Here is a 19,080-nt window from a genome sequence, read left to right as displayed (position 1 = left end):
TGGCTTGTCAACAGGAACATGAAGCAGAAAGAGTATGTCTGGCCTCCAGGGAGCTGTTTATTTCTGTCCTGCCTCCAAATGAGATTATCAAGCAGTGACCTGATTGACCGGTTAGACTACACCTCTTCACAAGTTGACAGGATATGTAACTGCCACAACATTCCTAGACTGGTCAATTGGGAATCAACAAAGATTCAATCCACATAGGGACCCTGCAAATAAGGTTTTGGGTTTCCATTATCATCTGTAACATTCTGCAAACTGGGTGTTTAGAATTTAGGCTCTATTATTCCCTCCTCCAGGTTTGGATTTTTTGTTTATAATCTTTGGATCATAGAGGCTGGTGTACTTTTCCATGTAGACTCTTGAAGTGTTTTACTGAGTTGTTTTATTTTCTTTTCTATTTCTTCTTAATCATTTCCAGTCTTTTCCTGGATCTGTTAGAATCAGCTGAACATTTTTCTGAACTCCCTCATGGATAATTTCATTTGTTCTTCGGAAAAGTCCATTGAATCTATACTTTCTTCACTCACATGTACCACTTTGTTTTGTCGTGTGTACTGAGATTGCTTGTTTTTTACAAGATAGTGTTTCTTCTTTGTTTGTTTCTATCTGTTGTTCAGGTAATATTGAATTTGGTAGTAATCTCTGGCCACTAGTTGTGGCTAGTGATGATTTTGGATGTGGCTGGATTATACGATGACAGGAAATTCCGTAAAAGAACTGATGAAAGATGAAAACAAGAACACAAAAATCCCCTCAAATAACAGACATACCAATTACCCCACTCACACACATACAGTAGGAAAATGAAAAGGAACCATGTAAACAAAACAAAATCAACAAAAGCCAAAATTCTCAATGCCTTCTAGTCCATGCCAATTCATAGCAACCCCACAGCACATGGTAAACTATGCCTGTATGCTTCCAGGGCTGTGGTTCTTTACAGGAATAGAAAGCTCCATCTTTATCCCTTGGAACAGCTGGTGGTTTCTAACTTCAGTCCTTGGAGTTAGCAGCCCAAAGTGTAACCACTACACTGCACTACACCACCAAAGCTCTTTACCAAAAAACCAAAAACCTAGGGGGGGAAATAGCAGAACCCAAATTCAGAGCCATATGCTGTTTTTGCCAGGGCCCAGTTAGCTGCTACCCTTTGTGGTGGCCAAGCCAGAGAATATAGGCCAATGACTGTGGTAGCCATTTCTAGAATGTAGAGAAAGCAAATGCCCAAAAAGGTCAGCTTTTTTTCTGCTAATGTAGGACTAAGAATCTGTATCTTTGTTCAAGCCAAGCATCAGAAGTCGGTTGAGTGTTAAGTCAGTGTGTCCATAACTGCCACAGAGCAAAGTGCGCTTGTCCTTTGTTCTCAAAACTAGTGGGAGGAAGCGGATTTAACTCAGCTTCCCCTTAGTAAAGGCCCCTGTGCGGTCAAGTCCACTTTCCTTTGAGTCTCTTCTGCCAGGTACATAGAGAGAGAGGTACCACTGTCATCTATGGGTTCAGACTAGTGTTTTCTAAGTCCAATGCTGAATATGAGGATCAAGGTAGTATAGTCCATCTCTCCTACTCTCAGTCCAGAAAATCAAAGGGCTTTTAACACTAGCGGAGGGGGTGGTTAAGAATGTGCCATTTGCTAGTCTGTCAGCACAAGCTCTTTCTCTCAATTTTCACTGTTAGTGTCTGGCTTGCTCCTTTCATTCTTTCAGGGTTCTGATACATGTTTTTTGTCTTTTCCTTGCTTGCTTCTGTTTTCTGTTAGAGTAAGTAAACCAAAAGTTTCAACCTACGTGGCCCATGCTTTTTGAAGCTGAGCAGTTTTGCATATAATTAACCGAACACTTTACACTGTAAGGTAAGAAAGGAAACTATATATCCATACAAAAATATACACACGTGTTCATAACATTTTATTCATAATTAAGGTTTTGGAGAAGAAGATAACATGTACTATCATGAGAATGAACAAATTTGTCTTGGGAAAATATAGACAGTATTTTAATGTGTGTATGTACCATAGTTTATTAACTCTCCACTGATAGAAATTAGGTTGTTTATACACAAGAGAATATGCACTAGAAAGGAATAATATGAATCTATGAGCTATCTGATAATCGGATGACTCTATGGAAATTATACCAAGTAAAATAAGACAATTTAAAAAGAGCAAAAATTGCATGAGACTACTATTATGAAAAGTCAAGAAAAGGTTTTCACATTAAGAAACATTTTGTAATGATTACTAGGAGGGGAAGAAGAATGTCTAACAAAAAAGTAGATACATATGAACGTAAGTAAAGGGGAAAAAAACTAACACCCACATTCATCAAGTTAATTCAGATCCATAGCAACCCTACAAGGCAGAGTAAAACTGCTCTTTGGGTGTCCAAGGCTACACATATCATTATGAGAGAAGAATACCTCCTCTTTCCCCTATGGAGCAACACTTTGGCTTGAACTGCTAAACTTCCAGTTAGCAGTCCAACTTGTAATTCACAAATTTGTGGAAACCCAGGCTCCTTTGAGTAAAGGGGAAGATAAAACAAACAAACGGCGCTGGTTTGTAGATGACATTTCACCAGACTTTTTAAAAAAAGTATGGCTAATGTTATGTAAACAAAACATACAAAAAATTAGCATGAAATTATATTTGAATCTTTCAGGTATATGTGTCCCATATTTATAATTGGCCTCCTTATTATGGCAACCATCACAAGAGGAAACTGCTATTAAGGCCTTCTTATCAATAAATCTATATTTCAGAAGAAATCTTTCCCCTCCTTTACTGTTGGTATCAATTTAAAGCCAGTGAGTTTTTTGTTTGTTTGTTTGAATAGGGGTGGGGGTAGGGGGTAGGAATGCGCCTTAGAAGGGTTGATTATGAGACTGTCCCATGTACTTTGGCTATGCTATTAGGGTGAATCAGTCCCTAGAAAGGATACCATGCTTGGTAAAAGATCACTGAAAAAGTGGAAGATCCTAATTAAGATGGGTTAACACAGCAACTGCAAAAATGGACTCAAACACATCAAGGATCATGAAGATGGTGCAGGACTATGCTGATTATGGTTCTGTTGTACATGAAGTCACTATAAATTGGAACTGACTGTACGGCACCTAAAATCAACATTCATAATCAACATCTAGATACAAACCAAATGTACTTCGATAGGTAGAGATAAACTATGGTACATACATACAATGAAATATTCTTTCCCAATAAGAGGTAATGAACAAACAACAAAAATGAATTTCAAAGTCATTATGTTAAATGAAAGATTTTAAATTCAGAAAGTTATATCCTATATAAATCTATTTATATAGTACTCTGGCGTAGGTAAAATTATAGAGAATAGAACTGATTGGGAAGGTTTATGGGTAGAACAGGGCTGACCACAGAGGCTGTTTGGGAGGTGCAGGATTGTTCTTTATTCTGATTATTGTGGTGGCTATGCAAAACTGTGCATGTGTTAAAACTCACACATCACAAAAAGGTTAAATTTACTGTATATAAATTCTGTAGGTAAAACTGTAGATTACTTAGTGAAAAGGGGGGGGGGAATCTTCATTAACACTTTCTAAAGGATTCTACTGCTATTTTTAAAAGCCCTGGTGGTCCACCAGCTGCTCCATGAAAGAAAGATGAGACCCTCTATTTCCATAAACGATTTACAGTCTCAGACACCCACAGGCCAGTTCTATTTTGCTTTACAAGGTCACTGTGAGTCAGAATTGACCCAATAGCAACTGAGTTTAGTTTTCGTGAAATTACTATTTTCATTCCATCGCTATTTCCATTTTTTACTACATTACCATCAAGACAAATTCCAAAAACAATAAATTACAATTAAAGACACAAATTTTAGACTTCTATTTCTGAAAATAGAGATGATGGCATGTTCAAGGAAACTCTTCTCCATACTGAATTCCCAGAATACATGAGACCTTGTGAGACATAGTCTGAAGCAGAAACAAACATAAGAGCCATGGTGGAGTACTAGTTACGCAGTGGGCTGCTAACTACGGGTTCAAAAGTTTGAAACCGTCAATCATTCTGTGGGAAACAGGTAAGGCTTTATAGTCCCATTATGAGCTACAGTTTCAGACACCCACAGGGCAGTTGTACCCTCTTAGTGGGTCAGTATAAGTTAGAATCTACTCAATGATAGTGAGTGAAAGTGGATGAGAAAAAAACATGGTAATTCTCTTGTGTACAATCTTTGAATGAAGTAGTATTTGGAATCCAAAATTTTAGAGTTAAAAAAATGTTTTTATTAGTACATCATTTTATTGGGGGCTCTCACAGCTCTTATAACAATCCACACATGAATTTTACTTTCTACATTTGTTGCCATCACTGTTTTCAAAACATTTTCTTTCTGCTTGAGCCCTTGGTATCAACTCCTTTTCTTCCTCCCCTTCGCCACCCAATTTGGGAGTATTTTACAGAAGTAATTACACTATGTTTGTACACACTACAGTAATACCTCAACAGTATCAAGGGCAATAACCTACACTAAAACACATTCATATTCTACTAAAAGTTCATAACAGTTCAGGTCAAATTTTGTTCATTTTCCAAATAGTTTTTATAGGCAACGTTTTCTGGAATTCTGAGTTACAGATATAGAAGAATGGGCTTATAGAAGTCAGTAAAAATCAAGACCACTAAGAGAAATGAATAGGGAATTCACCTGAGAAACAAGCCGCTGGCTCTGGAAGACCTTAGAGAGTTGCCCAAGGACAAAACAGAGCAGATTAGACCATGCCTAATGCCAGAAAGGAAATATCACGCACTGTGATGGGTTCAAAAAGGAAGGTGGGGAGAAAGCTTAGAAAGAGAGACAGAGACAGTGTTCAGATACCAGAGGGGGGAAAAAATGTCACTTGACAATTCCAGATAACAAACCTGCCCTCATACGGTTCTCAGAAAATAGAAGGGAAAAAGTTCATTTTACGTGGTCCAGGTACATGACAAAAGCAAGTCCAAATATACTCTAGAATAGCTCAATTGAAATAGTCCTCAGAGTATTCTCACAAATAGAGTAAGATATGTGATAAAAACCTTGTAAGTGACTAAAATCATAAGCCACTAAGAGTATCAGTCTGCAGAAACAAAGAAATGTAGTATCAGATCTACAATAGCAGTATATATTGGAAATTTCAGTTAATAATTACATGTTTAATAAATTTTAAAAATAAGAGATTAAAAGTGGGATCAAAAGATTGAAATAAGCAACGATGGAAAATTATGAGACAAATTCAGGGGAAAAATTGTTTTAATTAAAAACTCAGAAACTTTTAAGATAAAAATAACACATGGGACTTAGCACAGAAGTCAATAAATGTCACCTAGCGGAATGAAGGGAGTTCTGGTGGCACAGTAATGAGCCTTGGTGGCACTGCAGGGTCAGCCTTATGACTGTTGATCACAATCCACTCTGGGGGAGAAAGATACCTTAGAGATTTACAGCCTCGGAAACCCTATGTAGGATGCCAGTGAGTTGGAATAGAGTCAATGTCGGCAGGGACAAAGTTGTTAAGTGTTCAGATGCTAATGGAAAGGTTGACAGCTCGAGCCATCACCCACTCCACAGAAGAAAGATATGGCTGTCTGATTCCATAAAGACTTATGGTCTTCGAAATCCTTTGGGACAGTTCTACTCTGTCCTACATGGCCACTCTGAGTTGGAATTGACTGGACAGCATTTGAGCAGTATCAGGAATTAAAAGATAATTTAAAGAATTTATCTGCAAAGGTGAGTAAAAAAAAGGCAATTGAGATTGAGACAGAGCTGAAATATAAAAAATGGTTTGATTTAAAAATGTGAAAAATGATTTCATTTCAAAATCAGTAGAAAGGAAGAGTAGGGCATGTGACATTTCTTCATTTATTAATTCTGCTACCAAATCACTCTAGAAACCCTTTTTGTTCCTTTTTCCACTCCATTCTCCAGTACTCCCTAATTTCCAAGTAACTAAGGAAGAAAAGAACTATTCTAATCTTTTTATTCAAAATATCAAATTCTTCTTTATGAATGAATTAAAAGGAGGGGGTGGGAAAGAGGACAAAGAGAGAACAAAGTCACATACTTACTTTTCATTAGTTTCCCAGATAATTCCTTTAGTGGACTATTGCTACTGGCTACATTAAGTCTGGTTTCTGGGTTTTCCAGGGAAATATGGTAAGTTCCTCTGGTCATTTCAAGATGAAGGGGATGGACATCGTCACATTCCTGGGAAAGCAACAAGTGATTCTGACTGTTGTTAGTTCTATTATTCAGGTCAATTCTTTCTGACTGAATCATAAGCAACTGGGCTGAACTAGAATCCTCCAATCTCTTGTCAAGAGACTCCATTACAACAGATGCTGCAGTTTCATACTTTTTACTTGGAGAGACAGGTTCAGCCAATGAGCTCTGTTTCACTGTATTCAGACTGTGTGCTCTGATACGGGACCAAGTTGTAGAGTAAAAAATTTCAGCCTCTAACCAGAATTTAACCAAATGCTCCATTCTACGAAGTTCCATGAATTGAATGAAATAAGGGAGGACAACGGAATCATGCAAGACTTGTTCAAGGGTCTTTGAGAGGCTTGATTTGGTCTCTTGTGTTTGGTACTCCAGACAAGATCTCCCTAAAAAGATAGAAGGAAAAGAATTAGTACCACATTAACAAATATTTGAGATTGACAGATTAGTCAGCTGCTAATATAATGGTACTTCAGAAACCTTAAATTCCATTTACTTCCTAGCAATCTAAACTAATTTAGACCTGGAAATATAAGGGGTCTTCAAAAGGTTCACAGTAAAATTCCAATTTCTTTCATTCAATCTCTCCATGAACTTCTGGTGGCTCCCTTGTGCTATGGATTTGATTTCTAAACAAAGAATTATCCAATAATTATTTAATTAAAGAGCTCTTTATTACCTAAGTTATCATATGTCTTTAGATATAAATTAGGAAATATATCCCAAAGAAAGGGAAAAGGCTAATAGAAATGTCAAAACATCCAACCTCATTAAAAATTCCAGAAAAGCAACCGAATACAAGATAATATTTGCCTGTCAAATTGGAGTATTTCTTAAAGTCAAAATACAAATAAAACCTAGCATTGGGCAATGGCAAAAGGAAACAAACAAAACTCTCACCCACCAGTGATGAAAATGTAAAATGGACAAATCTATTGGAAGAAGTATTCAGTGTGATATATTAGAACCTTAGGGATATGTGTTTCTTTAAAAATAATTTTGTGGTAAAATATATAAAACGAAACATTGTCTAAAACAATACTTTTAAGAGGAAAAGTCTGTGAGTGGCTTTAATTACATCTACTTTTATCTCCTTTCTGTATTCTGTGGTTTAGAAATCAAGAAAAGTGTGTATAAGCATTACATCCTTTGGCCATCGATATGTTGAGCAAAGAATCCAAGAAACTTGTCTATTTGAAGAGAATTAGACCATCAGGACTAGATATACAAGTAATACAATCTTGCGTGTTTCCTTACTCTAAGCGAGGAGGACTTATAGCTTTTGTTGATGGGCAGCAAGTACTGTGACCTTCACTATGAATCCCAATTCAATGTAAAGAAAATAAAAATCTTCAAAATTGGACCAATAGACAACATCATGGAAACAGAAAAAAAAGATTGTCAAGGACGAAATTTTGCTTGGATTTACAATCCATGCTCATGGAAACAGCAGTCATGAAATCAAATGAAGTACTAAATTAGGTAAATCTTGTTAGATAAAACCTGTCTTAAATGTTGAAGAGCAAAGATGTCACTTGAGGACTAAGGTATGTTTAAGCCAAGCTGTATTGTCCAAACATCTCATATGCATGTGAAACTAGGACAGGGAACAGTTAGACCAAAGAAGAATCAATGTATTCCATTCATGATGTCGGTGAAGAATGGTGATGGTACCATGACTTGCTGGCAGAATGAAAAAACATCTCTCTTGGAAGTACAGCCAGAATACTCATTAGAAGTGAGAAGGTAAGACTTCACACGAGTACTTTGGACATGTTAAGAGGGGAGACCAACTCCTAAAAAAAGGACATCAAACTTGCTGAAGTAGAAGGACAGCAAAATAAAAGAGGAAGAGCCTCAACACAGTTTCGACAATGTGTTCAAACCTAACAAGAATTAGGAACATGGTGCAGAACCAGCATTTTATTTTGTTATACCATCGGGTTTCTATGAGCCAGATCCCACTCGACAGCACAACTGCCTCTCTACTTCCAAAAGTTTTTATCTCCTCAAACAAAAATTTAGTACCCCTTCAGCAATAACTGCCCATTCTTCTCTCCCTATAGATCATAGGTTCCCAAACATATTTGATCTATTGCCCCTTTTCAGGGGAAAAAAATATAGTGTCCCACTGGCAATTTAAAACTTTTGTACTATAGTTCATAATCCAAAATAAAGTATAGGTATCAGCTTTTGAAGTCACTGTCCCTCCACAGCCTCCCTTCACCCCTTGTTTGTTCCAGGACTCCCAAAAGATCAGTATCACCTCCTTTTATCACCTGTGTTGGGAAACCCTGCTTGAAACTCTCGTACCAATTAGCAAACGTATCTCAATACATTTGCCTATGCTAAACATTTCATATAAGTGAGGTCATATAAAATCCTTCTGTGTATGAATTATTTCACTCAGCATAAGTTTTTAAAATCAGTCCTATTGACATATAATTCACTTATCATACAACTCAATGGTTTACTTACATTTAAAAGAGTTGTGCAATCAATTTAGAGAACATGTTTTTAAGAGTTGTTAATACATAGTATGTATACAAACTTCATTTTCCTTACAGTTAAATAATTCTCTTATACAGACACACGTTTATTCATTCATCTGCTTTGTACCCTGTTCTGTTCCCACCTTTTGGCTATAATAATGAACGCTGTAAAGCACATTGGTGTGCATGTATCTGTTTGTCTTCCTGCTTTTGTCTTTTCAGTATTATTTATGGATTAAATTGTATAAACAAAAAATGTGATGAAATTTGCACTGTCAGAGTCTTCTAAAAAGTCCTGTGTTCATCATGCTAATTTTTCAAACCAGGCCAGGGACTAAAATAATCCATGTCTGACAACAAACTGTGTGGTGGAAAACAAATTCCATTCCATAAGCTAGCTGCATATTTAGGAAATATCCACTTCCTTTCCCTGTTCAGCTCGGGTCTCAAGTGCCCACACAGGCCTACTCACTCTCATCTCTAACTACCCAGTACTGTGGGTCAGGAGTACCAGCTATCCACTTGGGAGTTCGCATGACTCCCTCCATGTCAGAGAAAACACGGCCTCAAGTCTCGTTTTTCCTCTATCCTATTGAGGAACTAAGTCTGGGAGTCCACATGACTCCCTATGCTTCAGACTGGTTGACTCCCCTGCATCTAATAATTTGCTGGAATAGAGCTCACAAGACACACCATACCTGCAACAACTTTAATCTAACAAAGGATACATATGAAGAAATACCTATGGCAGTCTGTGAGGGATCATACCACTTAACTTTCATTCCCAAAGATAGATGCACTACCCTCTCCTGTGTATTTTCACAAACCAGGAAGCTCCAACTTCCATTACTGACTTTACCCGTTGCCATGACAGATTATAGGAGGGCTTATAAGCCTTAGTCAGCATCTGGTCCCAACTGGTTCCTCTTGCAGCTAGTCAGACCTCTAGTCATTAGCATAGGATATTAGACAAGCTCTCTGGAACCAAGACCGAAAGTCTCATTTCAAGGTAATTCTACACCTCACAAAATTATAACTGTGTACCTGAAAATAAATCCATGAGTTGCACAATTGGTTGGCACTCACCAACTAATCACAAGGTTGGTGATGTGAACCCACCTAAGGGCACTAGGGAAGAGCTTCCTTAAAGACTGCAGGCAAAAGAAAAAAAAGGGCTCACAATCTTGAAAACATGGGGTCATCACAAGTCAAAATCAACTGAAAGGCAATATGCTAATAGGTATCTGCAAATACGATCTCATTTGGAAATGGGTTTCTGTTTCAATCTTGAATATACAAATGTACATACATAAATCTAACATGATTAATGAGGCATATCAAATAAGGGCCTTAATAGCACGGGGAGGAAATTTTTTTTGAAACATTTTATTACAGGCTCATACAACTCTTATCGCAATCCATACATATACATACATCAATTGTATAAAGCACATCCATACATTCTTTGCCCTAATCATTTTCAAAGCATTTGCTCTCCACTTAAGCCCTTTGCATCAGGTCCTCTTTTTTTTTCCCCTCCCTCCCCGCACACCCTCTCTCATGAGCCCTTGATAAATTATACATTATTATTTTGTCATATCTTACCCTATCTGGCGTCTCCCTTCACCCCCTTCTCCATTGTCCGTCCCCCAGGGAGGAGGTCACATGTAGATCCTTGTAATCAGTTCCCCCTTTCCAGCCCACTCACCCTCTACTCTCCCAGTATCACCCCTCATACCCCTGGTCCTGAAGGTATCATCCACCCTAGATTCCCTGTCCCTCCAGCTCCTATATGCACCAGTGTACAACCTCTGCCCTATCCAGTCTTGCAAGGTAGAACTCAGACCATGGTAGTTGGGGAGGGAGGAAGCATCCAGGATCTGGGGGAAAGCTGTATTCTTCATCGGTACTACATCGCACCCTGACGAACTCATCTCCTCCCCTAGACCCCTCTGTGAGGGGATCTCCAGTGGCCGACAAATGGGCTTTGGGTCTCCACTCTGCACTTCCCCCTTCATTCACTACGGTGTGTGTGTATATATATATATATATATATATATATATATATATATATATATATATATATATATATATATATATATATATATATATTTGATGATGCCTTATACCTGATCCCTTTGGCACCTCGTGATCGCACCGGCTGGTGTGCTCCTTCCATATGGGCTTTGTTGCTTTTGAGCTAGATGGCCGCCTGTTCCCCTTCAAGCCTTTAAGACCCCAGACACTATCTCGTTTGATAGCCGGGGACCATCAGCTTTCTTCGCCACATTTGCCTATGCACCTGTTTGTCCTCGGCGATTGTATCATGGAGGTGTGCAGCGAATTATATGATTTTTTGTTCTTTGATGCCTGATAACTGATCCCTTTGGGACCACATGATCATACAGGCTGGTGTGTTCTTAAATGTGAGCTTTGTTGCTTCTGAGCTAGATGGCCGCTTGTTTATCTTCAAGCCTTTAAGACCCCAGACACTATCTCTTTTGGTAGCTGGGCACCATCAGCTTTCTTCACCACATTTACTTGTTCACCCTCTTTGGCTTCAGCAGTTGTGTCGGGAGGGTGAGCATCGTAGAGTGCCAATTTAATAGAGGAAAGTATTCATGCATCGAGGGAGTGCTTGAGTAGAGGCAAAGGGCATTTATAGAGATCTAGACAAAGACATATACATGCAAATATATATGTGAGGATGGGGAAATAGATCTATGTGTCTATATTTATAGGTTTAGTATCAAGGTGGCGGAAGGACCTTGGAGGAGGAAATCTTAAAGAACTAAAGGATAGTTAAGTGGTTCATCAGTGCCACACCACACTCTGGATTTATCCTCCATTCCATGAGGCCCTCCTAAGGACTGTCCAATTGCCTTGCTGGTGGGCTTTGGGTCTCCACTACATTCACTCCCCTTCATATCAATTTGACTACATGGTTTTTCAACTTCTGATACCTCTTCCCATGACACCTAAAGATCACACAGGCTAGAGCACTTCTTCCATGTAGGTTTTGTTGCTTCCCTGCTAGATGGCCGCTTGCTTAACTACAAGCCTATAAGACCTCAAACGCTTATCATTTGGTAGCTGGGCACCATCAGCTTTCTTCATCATATTTGCTTATGCACCCATTTTGTCTTCAGCATCTGTGACAAGAAGATGGGTATCATACAGTGCCAAATTATTAAAACCATTCTTATACTGGCGTAAGATGTAAATAGAGGCCCAAAGTCCATCTGGTTCCTTGTTGCATTTACATATTACACATACATAAACAAATACACATTCACATATAGGCATATATATTGATATATGTTTGTTTTCTCATCCTATTGTGTTTGCCTGTTGTTCACCTCTCAGTAATTCCTCTCAGATACAATTCGATTGATCAAACATGACCAGAAAAGCTACACCCTCCTCGTGGTACATTTCAGAACACTTACTATTCCCTGTATTTACCCGTCATTGCTAGCTCCCTGCTCATCTTTCCCCTCCCACCCTACTCCCCTCCCATGCCCTCCAGGAATATCTGTCTCCCCAATGTCTCTGTAAGACTACATATGCAGCATTTCTTGTATAGATAAGCAACCAAATTACAAAAACTAATTAAAGAAATAGAAGATAAAAAATAACTTTTAAAAAAAGGCAACAACATGCAAATAGCCACCAGTCTAACAGTAATCATGACATAGAGTGATTGCTGGGTCATATGGTAACTCAATTTCCATCTGTTTGGGGTATTGTGAAATCACTTTCCACGGTGGCTGTAGGTATCACTAGCCACCAGCAGTGAATGAGAGTTCCAATCTCACCACAACCCCTCCAACATTTGTTACTTTCTGTTTTTTGTTTTGCTTTGCTTTCTGGTTGTTTTTTTTTTTTTAATTGGCCTATCATTCTGGGTGTTAGGTAGTATCTCATAAATATTTTGATTTGCATTTCCTGGATGGCTAATGATAAGAAACATTTTCTCATGTTTATTGGCCATTCAGATTTCAGCCTTCGTGAATTTTCTATTCAAGTCTTTTACCCACCTCCTCAGTGGGCTATTCATTCAGTAGATTTTAGTAATAAGTCTTCTGTCTGCTATCTTTTCCCAGTCTGTGGGCTCTCTTATTACCTACTCTCTTGAAGTCTTTCGATATACACAAGTGTTGTATCTTTAGAATGTCTCACGCATCTATTTTATCTTCCTCAGAGTGTGTAGCCTTTCTAATTTCTGATGGTCCATGTATTCCCTGTGCTAAGGTTCTTAGCCTTGTTCCAATTTTCTAACTGATGATCCTGGTAGTTTTGGGTTTTACCTCAACGTGTGTGATCCACCTTAAATTTGTTCTTGTACATGGAGTGAAGTAAGGGTCTTGTTTCATTCTTCTGCAGACTGAAATCCAGCTATTTCCACACCATTTATTGAAAAAGACATCATCTGATTTCCATTTGATATTCTTTGGTCCTTTGTCAAAGATTAGTTGTCTATATGCTGCTGTTTTTATTTCTGGATTTTCTGTTCTTATCCATTGATCTGAGTATCTATCATTGGACCAGAACCATGCTGCTTTGACAGCTGTGGCTGTATAATAAGTTTTGAAAGTCAGGTGATGCAAGCTCGCCCACTTTGTTCTTTTTCTTGAGGATTTCTTTGCCAATCCTGGGCTTCTTCCCTTTCCATGTGAAGTTAGTAGTCATTTTTCCCCCATTGCTTTGAAAACTGATGTTAAAATATGCATCAGGATTACATTGCATTTATATAGTACCTTGGGCATGATTGACATCTTTACAATATTGAGTCTTCCAATCCACGATATGCTTGACTATTGTGAAAGGTACTACCTTCTTAATCTCCTTTTCTGTAATCCCATCAGTGGTATATTACAATCCAATGGACTTCTGATTACTGAACTTATATCCTGCAACTCTCATATTCCTCAATTGTTTCCAGCAATCCTTGTACAGTCTTTGGGGTTCTCAATATATAAAATCATATCATCTGCAAATAATAATAATTTCACTTCTTCTTTCCCCAAATGTATACCTTTGATATCCTTCCATTGACTTAAATGATTATCTAGGACCTCCAAGATGATGTTGAACAGAAGTGGGGACAAGGGGCATCCTTATTAGGGTCTCCTTATTCAGCGGGAATTTTTCATTTTTTCTCCATAATTGTAATGCTGCCTGCTGGTTATTCATATATAGCTTTTATTATATTTAGGTAATTTCCTTCTAATTCTATCTTCTTGAGTGTGTTTATTAGGATGTTGTCAAATGCCTTTGCTGTGTCTATTTATATTATCATGTATATTATCTTATACTTTTTCTTCTTAAATTGATGGAAAAAGTAGACAGTTTTTTGAATGCTGAACCATCCCTGCATCCCTGGTATGATTCCCACTTGGTCAGCATGGATTACTTTTTTTATATGTATATACTTTTTAATTCTATTGGCCTAAATTTTGTTGAGGATTTTTGCATCTATGTTCATTATAGATATCAGCCTGTGATTTTTTATTCTTGTGGGATCCTTGCCGGCTTTGGTATGTGTTATGGAATAGCTTCATGGAATGTGTTTCGGAGATTACTGTCCTTTCCTATGTTCTGGAAGACCTTGTGTAGGATTGGTATCAGCTCTTCCCTGAAGGCTCGGTAGAATTCTCCTGTGAGTCACCTGGGCCGGGACTTTTTTTAAGTTGGGAGTTCCTTAATAACCTAGTCTATTTCTTCTTTTGCTATGGGGCTATTCAGGTTCTTGATGTTCATATGAGGCAATTTGGGTAGGATTTGTTTATCCAGGTATTTGAGGTATTTGTCCTTGTCCTCCAAGTTATTGAATTTGTTGGAGTCCAAACTTTCACAAATGTGTGTAATTAGTCTTTTATTTTCATTGGGGTTGTATTGGACAGGGTTCTCTAGAGAGACAAACCAGATTGCTAGTAATTATATAAAATATACTTATAAAGATAGATATATAATTCAAGAAATAAACCATTAAATAATATACAGATAGATAATACAAGAAATTAACAGTTAAATTATAAAGCAGTGAGACACTAGCAGTCCTTCAAGTTTTGAGAGCTGCCAGGTGCCAGTCCCCTTCTGTAGAGAGAGGTGGGCTATATATACCCAGGCAGCAAACAGCAAGGCAGGTCCCCAACTGTCATCAACTGTCAGTCCCCAGCTCCAGAGATGAACATTCCAATCGTGTGGGCTTAAAGGGACCTCAACTTACAGGGACACAGTCCACAGGTTAGGCATCCCACAGGTAGTGTACCCCTTTAAACTGAGGCACAGAACAACCAAGGTGAGGCTCACCGAGCCATTTATCCCTCTGCCCTTCAGTTAATCCTACTTGTGTTTATCGGCCAGGCTGGCACAATAAACTATAGCAATCCACCCCTTGCCAGCCTGGCACCTGTACACAATTCTTTAGCCATACAAACTTATATAATTTCCAGATATTAATGAAATCACACTTATACTTATCATCAATCATCTATCATACATATAAATGAAAGCATACTGAGTCAAATTATATCTGATATAACATACGTGAACAAAGGAAATATATGCAATAATCACATACCAAGAAAATACATTGACAATTACAAGCCTCGCTTTTGCAGTTGATCACGTGGTCGTAATTGATAGGTAGAACTACCTTCTACTGCTACCCATTCTGTATTACCTTTGCCCTCAGCAAGCACCTCAGCTGGCTGTGGTTTTTGGCCTGGCGGGGTGACCCAGACCTTCATTCCTGAGGGGTCTGGGTCATTATAAGTCCTGTTAGGATTGGGTTGCTGCAACTTACCATTTACTTTAATAACAGGGCATGGTAACACTAAGAGTCGGCCTATGGGATCTCCTGGATTCCAGACATATTCTTCTTTACCTCCAGTATGTAGTACCAGTCCAATTTCTCCTTGGTAATCAGGATCAATCACACCACTTAGTACGGTGACACTCTTCCTGTCCTGTTGATCCAAAGGCATGAGAAGTCCAAAGTGCTCAGGGGGCATTCTCAGCTGCCAGTTACTAAGTATGTCTATTCCAATGATGCATTCTGGAACTGGGGAAATAACCACAGGTTGGGTCCGGGGACCCACTGGACCCACAGTGAGGCATACTTGAGCTAAAACTCCATTGATAACTTGACCTCCATAAGCCCCCACTCTGATTGGTGGGCCTTCGAAATATCTTGGGTCTCCTGGAATTAGTGTCAGTTCTGAGCCGGTGTCTAGTAATCCCCGAAAAGTTTGATTATTTCCTTTCCCCCAATGAACAGTCACTCTTGTGAAAGGCCGCAGGTACCTTTGGGGAAGGATAGAAGAAAGACTAACAGTATAAACCTTCAGTGATGTAGCAGGATCCTCCTTACAAGGGACCCGGCCTCCCCTTCATTCAAGGGGTTGTGGGTCTGTAAACTGGCTCAGGTCTAGGAATTGATTGAGCAATCGTGACTGTCTATTCTGCTGTTCACCTGATCTACCATTCTTTTGCCTGTACAGATCACGTAAATATTTAGTAGGCTTCCCATCTATTTCATTGAAAACTTGTTGTCTATTATAACCACGCCCACCCTGTCTCTGTTGATTCAGTGCTGACACCTGCCCTCTACCATCACGGGGAGCAATCAGCCCCATTGTGGGCAAATGTCTGAGTTCGCTTAGGGCAGTGCCCATTGTTAATCCTGGTGCACATAGAATAGCAATTACAGGAGTCTTAAGAGATGCTGGGGCCAACTTCACAAACTTGTTTCTTATGGTTGTAGTAAAGGGTAATGTCTTCAGGATACCAACTTTTTGGATCTATGGGAATATCTTGATAGATCCATTCTAACATACCAATTTCTCTAAGCTTTTGGATGCCTTCCTCTACAGTGTACCAAGGTAGGTCCGGTACTTCAAGTTGGTCTAATCTAGGCCATCTGGCAGTCCATGCTTCATTGAACCAACCAAATAAAGACTTAGATCCTTTTTTAGCCTGTCTCGCAGAGACATTCAAAGAAGACTCTGTGCTTAGGGGTCCCATATCCAGAAACTCAGACCGGTCTAATATTACATTTCGTGCACCAGTATCCCACACCCTTAGTAACCATTCCCAGAGGTATTCTCCAGGCTTTTGCTTGTACGTATTTGAGAACTCGAGCAGGTCTTTATGTGTGTAGCATACTTCTTCTTGGATAATCCTCTCAACCTCACCTTTAGAAGGTTTCTGAGACTTAATTTTAGTGACAGGTCTAGCGGAAATAATGGGTGGTGAGGGTGTTTCCTGGGTGCTCTCAGCAATATCTTGCGAGGCATCTTCCTCAGGTAATGCTACTGATGCAGCCCCACCTGGCATATCAACTTACAGCGACACAGTCCACAGGCTAGGCATCCCACAGGTAGTGTACCCCTTTAAACTGAGGCACAGAACAACCAAGGTGAGGCTCACCGAGCCATTTATCCCTCTGCCCTTCAGTTAATCCTACTTGTGTTTATCGGCCAGGCTGGCACAATAAACTATAGCAGGGGTCTATTGTAAGTTCCAGTTCTATCCCTCATCCTGGATATTGATGACTGCTCCTTCCTATCTTTTGTTAGGTTGGCTAGTAGTTTGTCAATTCTGTTGATTCTTTGAAAGAATCAGCTTTTTACTGAATTAAATTTTTCCACTGATTTTTGTTTTCCCTGTCATTTATCTCTGCCCTAATTTTTATAATTTCTTTTACAGACACTCTTTATAATATACATCAGTGCAGATACACTGAGCCTCAAACTTCCAATAAGCTACAAGATTGCTAGGAATGAAGCACATATATCCACTGGCATCAAATATTCCATGGATGATCCAGTTATGTTTTCGAACCAGGCATACAAGACAGACAGCTTTGGTAAAGTGAAACTCATATTTGTAGAAAGTAAACAGTAAATCATATAACCGTACTATGATGAGTATGACAAATTGTACTGAAATAGTGTTCCATTAATGGTCAAAAATACCTCCAAGATCTATTATGAAGTGATGTTAATATCTGTATACCTACACAAAAGACTAGCTAGTGTAACTATTATGCAAATTTACACAACCGCCACAAAAGCCAATAATAAAGGCATTGACCAAACCTGACCAAATCTAAGATGCACTGATTTGTGGGACAAGACAATAAAGATGACAATATCAACCAAAATAAAGTCAGTGGTTAACAGTGAAACTCATCAATTGCTTACATATAAGTGCAAAATTGACGCTAAAGAAAATTAAAATACATCCACAAGAACCAAAATACAGCCTTCAATACATCCCACATGAATTCAGAAATCATCTCAATAATAGATCTGATGCACATTGCCCCACCCCACCCCCTGCAGTAATGCCATTCTTAAGATGCTCTGACAAGCTCATGGTTGCTTACTATATGCTTGAAGGTTATCTGCCTGAAGGTTATCTGCCATGGAGAGCAATCAGACCCTACTGTCCACCCCACCCTAACTAAGTATGGCCCACTTCCTTCTGATAAGAATCATAGATTATTCCCCTGGAAAAGAACTCAGGGATACCTAAGGATACATCAGCTGTGTTACTATAAAGTTCCACTGGAATCTGTCCATCATGGGTGAGCCAGTTGTTATTTGAAACAGACAGTACAGCTTCCAGTATCACAGCAACACAGACTGACAAATGAATAGCGGTTAAATTATGCAGAATATAAAAAGTAAAAAAAAATAGTGTAAAACAGGTCTATATATTGAAAGTAGCTGTGTTTGAGAGGTTTTTATTTTATCATAATACGCCTTCAAGTTACTGCCTAGTATCTATTACTTTCCACCCAAAATATTGTCTTTAGCACTTATTTTAAGAAAGGTTCCATGGTAGCACATACTCTCAGCCATTATCTGGGAGTCTTAATTTTTTTAATCTTTTTATTGGGGGCTCATACAACTCATCACAATCCATACATACATCCATTGTGTGTCAAACACATTTTTATGTTTGTTGCCCTCATCAGTCTCAAAACATTTGCTTTTACTTGAGCCCTTGGTATCAGCTCACTTTTCCCCTCCCTCCCCACTGCCCCTTCCTCATGAACTCTTCATAATTTATAAATTATTATTTTCTCATATCTTACACTGCCCAACATCTCCCTTCACCCTACCCCCATTTCTACCCCACCTTCCCTCTACCCTCCCGGTATCGCCACTCTCAGCACTAGTCCTGAAGGGATCATCTGTCCTGGATTCCCTGTGTTTCCAGTTTCTATCTAGCTGGATTTGTAAGGTAGAATTGGGGTGCTAGTAGGAGGGTTGGAAGCATTTAAGAACTAGAGGAAAGTTGTACGTTTCATCATTGCTACA

At 38.8% G+C, this 19,080-nt stretch overlaps 1 protein-coding gene across 3 annotated transcripts in view; it reads right to left on the bottom strand.

Annotated features, from left to right (window-relative positions):
- Positions 1–19,080, bottom strand: part of AKAP10 (A-kinase anchoring protein 10) — a 223,565-nt gene that overhangs the window by 171,733 nt on the left and 32,752 nt on the right. The window contains exons 4-5 of one of the 3 annotated variants that reach the window (XM_075546763.1): positions 15,555–15,717; positions 6,098–6,637 (exon numbers count right to left, since the gene is read on the bottom strand). The exons of 1 other annotated variant lie outside the window; for it this stretch is intronic. In XM_075546763.1, the coding sequence (XP_075402878.1) occupies positions 6,098–6,637; positions 15,555–15,717 (703 nt within the window). The remainder of the gene's footprint in view (positions 1–6,097; positions 6,638–15,554; positions 15,718–19,080) is intronic. One more of the 3 variants, XM_075546762.1, reaches the window with a different exon arrangement.

Source organism: Tenrec ecaudatus, chromosome 4, assembly GCF_050624435.1.
Source record: "Tenrec ecaudatus isolate mTenEca1 chromosome 4, mTenEca1.hap1, whole genome shotgun sequence".
Lineage (NCBI taxonomy): Eukaryota > Metazoa > Chordata > Mammalia > Afrosoricida > Tenrecidae > Tenrec > Tenrec ecaudatus.
The sequence above is the reverse complement of the archived record's forward strand: the minus strand, read 5'-3'. Positions and strand labels throughout refer to the sequence as shown.